The following is a 6,671-nucleotide window of genomic DNA, read 5'->3' on the forward strand; positions in this document are numbered from 1 at the left end:
TATGGTTTTGAGAATGAACCTCAAAGAGGACTCTTTCCGAATCACCAGCCATATAGCTCTCCATTTTGACTCTTAGGCTTAATAAATTGATCCAACTTCTTATGTTGGACTGGTGCAAGTGGTCCAATGTGAGCCTCCAACTTCTTGTGCGTTGCCATCTTTCTATTATGTAGCACCGCAGCCTTCACACATGCTTAGAATAGCTTTTCCCTATGCTCCACAATCTTCGCATTCCATACTTCACTATTATATTAGTTTGTCCACTTTCGGCCCATGACTAAAGTACGCCTTACACCACACAGCCGGATCAAATTTTGCATATACTACCCATGCTGGTGCACTTACTCACTTTAATTTCTCCATCGAAGCAGCTAATTCAGTGTGTGTGGTGCACCTTGCACATTCCCAAACCAATTGTTTCGTCTCTTCATCTTTGAAGTGCTTGTGAAGTTCTTCCAGATATAGTACACAATTCCTGTGGTGAGGCTCTCGGAATATCTCCTTCAAGGCCAATGCCAACCCCTATATCAGTCCAAGGACATGATATGATTAGAAAATTCTAATTAGCAATGATGAAAAATATTAAAATTGTAATGCTTCATTCATTTCATTTAAGATCTATTGTGGCATGCAGCATCGCTAAGTGTTTCTACAGTCTAACCAGTTATGTGAGCAATTTAAAGATAATTAACATAAAATTATATGTTCGATGATGCCATGCCATGAAGCATTTTGAGATGTGATAATAAGAAATCACATATTAGATTTCAGCAACTTAACTAGTTATGATTCCCAAGATTTTTATTTTTTTAAAAGATATCTTGGAATAAAGAATCATATCTTTACTCATAAGTAATTCAAGTTAAAATGTTTTTCTGTCTTTTAGCATCATGCTAAAACTAGAAATCTTAGTATTATATACAAAATTATAATATATTATTTCTATCAATCTCACAAGATGATTCAACTAAGTGATATTATACTCTTGCATAATAATAGCAATAACAATAACAACAATAATATTATGCTGATTTATGTTTTGTGCATGGAAGGCCATCCCTCTACATGGTTGTCATTTAAAACATGAGTATAGTGCTATTTCAAAAATGTAGAATAAACATGAACTTAACAGCATGTTCAATGTATTGCATTAGACCAAACGCTATTGAAAAGTTAGTAGGTAAAAAATAGAAATAAAAAAAGAAAGGTTAGGTAGCAACCATAAGTTTGTGATCTCCAAGTCCTATTTTTACAAAAAAAAAGTCACAAAGGAACACACAATATAAAAATCCCCACAAATGATTATTACACTTACAAAAACTCTTCACATTTGATATTTGCAAACAGAACTCCAAGCCTAAGTAAGGCCAAAAAGAAAACTCAAAAACTTACAACCAATAGATTCCAAACACCACACAACACTGATAGCACCCCAAAATAGAGATAGCTTATCTTCAATCTCCAAACACCACTAATGGATTCCAACCACCAAATGCCACAACCACACAAACTGACCAAACTAATGAAAACCAAAACCAAAGCATAGTTCTTTCCGAAGAACACAACACCCCAAAATTTGTTTTGTAATGATGGTTCCATTTTAGTCACATGCCCAGGAAGAACAAATCTCATAATCACTCAGATTTTTAATTGAACCATTCATGTAGATATAGCCAAGCAGCTTCACTCCGTTTTCATGACACATGTATCATATTGAAAATTTTTTAAGGTTTCATTTGATCTCATTGAGGTCTTCTCAGAGACTTATCACATGTAAAAACTGAAGACAAACCAATCAATCACCATTTTCTTATCTATCACAGTGGTGTGCTAAATTTAATACACAATCAAATTTGTTTAAGAAAAAAATCTGGTGTGAACCCCTTTAGACAGTGCTAACGAATTGCAAAGGCCAATAATAACCAGTAGATTTCTTTGATGGAAACAATTAACCTTTTCTGGAAAAAATAAGAGTAGCTTCTAATTAAAATTATTTCCAGTTTCTGAAATCAAGTTGTCACAACAATTTTTTGAGAATCAGCAACAAACACACCCATAACTTTCCTTCTTATTTTAAAGTGGTTTCAAAGTACATAAAAATTAATTCCTCAACTAATAAACTAAAAAATAAAAAAAGTTTTATCTCAATGAAACAGAGATTACCAACCAAATCAAAGCGTAGAACATACATAATCATTCAACACAAGTAACTAATTAGCAGGGTTTAGAGCTGACCTTTTGTTGATCGGAGATAAAATTCAGTCCCAACTCAGTGCAATCCCCCAGATCCTGCTTCAATACTGACAAAAACCAGCCCCAGGTGTCTTTGCATTCGTTCGGAACCACAGCATACGCAATTACAAAAAAGTGGTTGTTGGCATCTTGCCCCACTGCAGATAATAGCTGTCCACCATAGTAACCTTTGAGAAAGCACCCGTCCAACCCGATTAGAGGCCTGCACCCAGCTATAAAACCCCTTTTACATGCATCCAAACTTATATACAGTTTGTCGAACAGTGGCAGCGACTCTGGCTGAGGTATGACATCAATCATAGCTGTGCTCCCTGGATTACTCCTGTGTAGTTCCATCAGATAGTCACGAAGCTTTTCATACTGAACTTGTTCGTTGCCTATAACTATCTCTCTGGCAACCTTCAGTCCCCTGCTTATCATTTTCTCACTAAGATGTACATTGTACTCCTCAATCATATACTCCCTTGCCTGTTTAGGCTTTAACTCAGGCTGAGTCAGTAGCCTTTTCACTAACTTTGATGTCACCCACTCTCTGCTAGCTAGATTACTGCCAAAATCTCTAGCACAGTTGTGCTCATTAACCAGTGTCTTCACCTGATAACACCCCCCAGCACTGTTCCAAGAGGTTAGAATCAACCAAGGACAATTCTCTCCTGCACATGCAGCCCTCACCCTCTTCTTTTCATTCTTTAGATACATCACATCCTTCCCTTCATACACAAAGTAGTCCTTTAGTGCATTCTTAAAAGTTTTCATTGTGATGAATGTTTGCCCCACCTTAAATTCAACTTCCCCATATTCTGTCTCCTCATTGAAAGCATCAAATGCAGTCCTATTTTTATCATCATCAGACACCGGACTGTTAAATGCTTCACTCTCATATTCATAAGGCTTTTCATAATCTGAGTCTAGCTCTTCCCCAACAATATCAAAACTTGATGCCATTGTATTCCCAACAAATCCATGTCCAGCCTCCACACCACCACCTGCTTCAGGCCCATCAACTACTGCACCTTCTGTCCCAGTTTTTTCATCCCTTAGAATATGTTTCCTCCTCCTACCAGAATACCTCTTGGAAGCCCGTTTCTTGGCTGTCTTTGGAGAATAACATGGACCACCTTTACTTGGTCCAGGCTTATCCCTATTCTTTTTTTTTTCTTCAATCTCTCCTTCCTTTTCTGTACCTCACTACATCACTGCTATGAGTCTCTTCATATTCTGGAGAGGTGGCTTATATGGCTCGTCCTCAGTTGTTTCATACCCCACCTGAGGAAGATGGGTCACTCATAATAACCTCCTCAGCTTGCATTCCTCATCCCAACATCTGGCACACTAACGGGTGATCAAAGTATATGAATCTCGTTTGTCTCCTTGTTTTTAATCTTGTTAGACCTCATGTCATTTATCTCAGTATCACCCTCATTACATGTAAGCCGGATTCCAAATCAGGTGCCATGCAATCAAACCAAAACTAGTCTTGTACTCCCTATAACCCAACTCCTTCAGTAACGTTACAAAATCAAAGAAGTTCACCAAATCAATGTCTAAAGGTGGCCACTTCTTGACTTTTTCATCAACATATTCTAATTTGCCCTTTGCATTCCTCTTAAAATTCCTCCATGATGAAAAACAGGAACTATTCAAGCTCATCCTCTGGAAATTATTTTACTAATCAAATCCAATTCATGACAGTTTAACATCACTGAGCCAATCATCTAAACTACTGACAATTAACATCAATTATTTAACAAATTAACTAAAGAAGTTCAAAATCTATCAGCATCACACATTTATAAAAATAACAACCAGGCAACCCATTTCAACCCACTAAACACTAAGCACCAACATGCAATTTAGGAACACAAATTGATTAATACTGTTTTAGATGCCCAAATTCATTACTAACCTGAATGCCGACACAAGCTGCCTCCTCCACTACACGGCGTCAGTGACTCCGTCAAGTGTGGCGTTAGAGCTCACCTTCGAGTCCTTCCTGGCGGCCTTGTCAGCACCCTTGTCAGCACCAACACTTGCTACTTTCACCACTCTCTTTCCTATCATGCGGAGAAGGTTGAGGGGTTTTGGTTCTCTGTAAATTTGAGTTGGGCTTGGGGGTTATGAGGGTGAGAATGACGTTTGCTTCTTATTAACCTAGCAACGACGTCGTTTTTTAATGTGACAGGGGGACAAATCGACCCTTGTCCATTCCCACTTATCCACCTTGGCACTTCACACTGGGTTAACTGACAGATCAGCGCCGGTAACTGACACATAAGCTTTTTTCGTCATCTATGGATGGGGGATACACAGGAGGGGGCGCGATGAGTGATTTTTTGCATAGACAGGGACCGGTGTGGGTTAGTTTTTTGGTGAGGAATCGCGTTGTCCTAATTGAAAATGGATAGGGACCGAATTGAGTGTTTACTCAAAATAATAGGACTTCATCCAATTTTTCCCTGTTATTTTTACATTTTTCAATTTTCATTGTATTTTTTGAAATAAAATATTCTACATTTGATCATCTTTTATTATTAATCTACTTTATGGTTGAATTGAGTTTCTTTGATCAATTTTAGTTCACACTTTGAGTTCCACTTGAAGTTGAAGGACAATTTCTTTTTTCTTTTTTCTTTTTTTCCTTTAGTGTAGAAGCACAATAGTAGTTTTGTCTAAAATAGGACAACAGAGGCTTTAGTAGGAAAATGTGATTCAATAGATTAGGTTATTATATATTTTTGTTCTTATTAAGTGTTTAGAGTTTATTAATACTCGTCTTAGGTATGGAAGAATTCTAAAATTGTGAATTAGATATCTTGCCCATCAAGTGCCTATAAATTAAAGAATTAGTCACTATAAAAAAAATTACAACAATGGCTTTTATTTTGTATGCTTAATTCAGCATTCTCAATTATGAATAGATATAGAAAGTAATATTACATCCATTACAACATTAACATATTATTATTATTTTGATTGGCTTCTTTATCTACTTGCATCATTCTCCCTTCTTTGGTGTGGTATATTATAGGAGTATACATTAAAATAATTAAATAGTGGTTAATTCATTAAAAAATTATAACCACATTTTAGTTAACTAATTTAATAAAATAATTTAAAAAATTATATCTATATTATTAAAAAATAGTTAATTAAAATTAAATTTAAAAAATCATTTTTAACCGATTAATTAAAATCAAAATTGTTCGATATCTTGAGATTCTGGACGAGCTGGTGAAGTGTCCCGGATGAGGTAGTACGGATCAGCCCGACTCTGAGCTCGTGTGCGAGATGCGGGGGTTGGCGATCTCCCGAACTCTATGTGAGGTGAAGGGGGTGTCACATCCGACACTCAAGTCAAAAGGTACCCAGGTGAATTGAGTGTAAGGTGATGATGACGAATCTTGGGAGAGGAGTAGGACCCTCCCCATATATATCTTATGAGTAGGGCGGGCCTCATAGAAAAGGTCTCTTTCTAGAAAACTTCCTCTTCCACAGCTGTCATGTAGCTAGCAGCAAGGATGCTTTTGTCCGGGTTGTAAACCGGACGGGTTATGCCCACCAATCCGACCATGCGGGTCGGGTCGTCCATGGATCGGGTTGGCCAACAGGCCAGTTGGATTGGATCGTAACAAAAACTAAATTTTATGTAATTCTTGTGTTTAAATTGGTTAACAGGTTTTTTTTTTGTAAAAATCGATTTTTGTTTTTTTTTTTTGAAAAATCTAATTTTTGTGTGTAAAAAATCGGTTATTTTTTTAATTGGTTTTTATTTTATAACTAATTAAAAATCCATTTTTGAATTTTTTTAATTGATTAATAACTAATTTTATCATATAAAACCAATTTGATTAACTAATCAAATTATAAGACACCAAAAAAAACTTAACCAAATTATATACAGCCCTAATATATTACCTAGTAATTTAGATTATTCTATATTGGCAATAATCTAGAATCAACTTCATTAGGTTAGAAAACAAATTTATTCACTCACTATTTTGTTAATTTTTTTACTCATTTTACCTTTTTTTTTCTCTCTCAACATCATAATCCACAGCCACCCACCAGTCCACCACCACTGTACCAATTGTCGTTGTTGTTGATGAGTTTGAAAAGCTCTTGTTTAATTCTGATGATGAACAAACATTATTAAATATTTAATTACAAAATTATTAATTTGATCTCAACTCATATTTGCTTAATTAATAATTTTGTTGTGCAGATTTTGTGTTGGGCCGAAAATGAAATTCTGGATTAAGCCCAACTAGCCTTACTACATGCTTCTCATGCTATAAAGCTGAATTATTATTTGGGCCGAACAAAACAAAAGAAATGTTGCAAAGCCCAAGTGAAATTTTTTCAGCTTTGATTTTAAAGATTATAATCAACAAAGTGAAGCTGAATTATGATTGGGCCAA

General features: G+C 35.8%; 1 protein-coding gene across 1 annotated transcript; it reads right to left on the bottom strand.

Annotated features, from left to right (window-relative positions):
- Positions 1 to 345: 345 nt before the first annotated feature.
- Positions 346 to 4,314, bottom strand: LOC130957719 (uncharacterized). The gene is made up of 4 exons (XM_057884563.1): positions 4,234 to 4,314; positions 3,720 to 3,858; positions 2,236 to 3,344; positions 346 to 522 (listed from the first exon to the last, which is right to left on the bottom strand). Exons 1-4 carry the CDS (start codon positions 4,312 to 4,314, stop codon positions 346 to 348), a joined length of 1,506 nt encoding a protein of 501 aa, XP_057740546.1.
- Positions 4,315 to 6,671: the final 2,357 nt, after the last annotated feature.

This window comes from Arachis stenosperma, chromosome 10 (genome assembly GCF_014773155.1).
Source record: "Arachis stenosperma cultivar V10309 chromosome 10, arast.V10309.gnm1.PFL2, whole genome shotgun sequence".
Taxonomy (NCBI): domain Eukaryota; kingdom Viridiplantae; phylum Streptophyta; class Magnoliopsida; order Fabales; family Fabaceae; genus Arachis; species Arachis stenosperma.

What these genes read in the sequence shown, in the direction of transcription:
- LOC130957719 (XM_057884563.1), bottom strand. Translation starts at nt 4,314, where the DNA reads ATGATAGGAAAGAGAGTGGTGAAAGTAGCAAGTGTTGGTGCTGACAAG. An exon ending in GGAGTACAAGACTAGTTTTG is followed by an intron (nt 3,345 to 3,719) that starts GTTTGATTGCAT and finishes CTCCAAAGACAG; the next exon opens with CCAAGAAACGGGCTTCCAAG. An exon ending in TTATCTCCGATCAACAAAAG is followed by an intron (nt 523 to 2,235) that starts GTCAGCTCTAAA and finishes GGACTGATATAG; the next exon opens with GGGTTGGCATTGGCCTTGAA.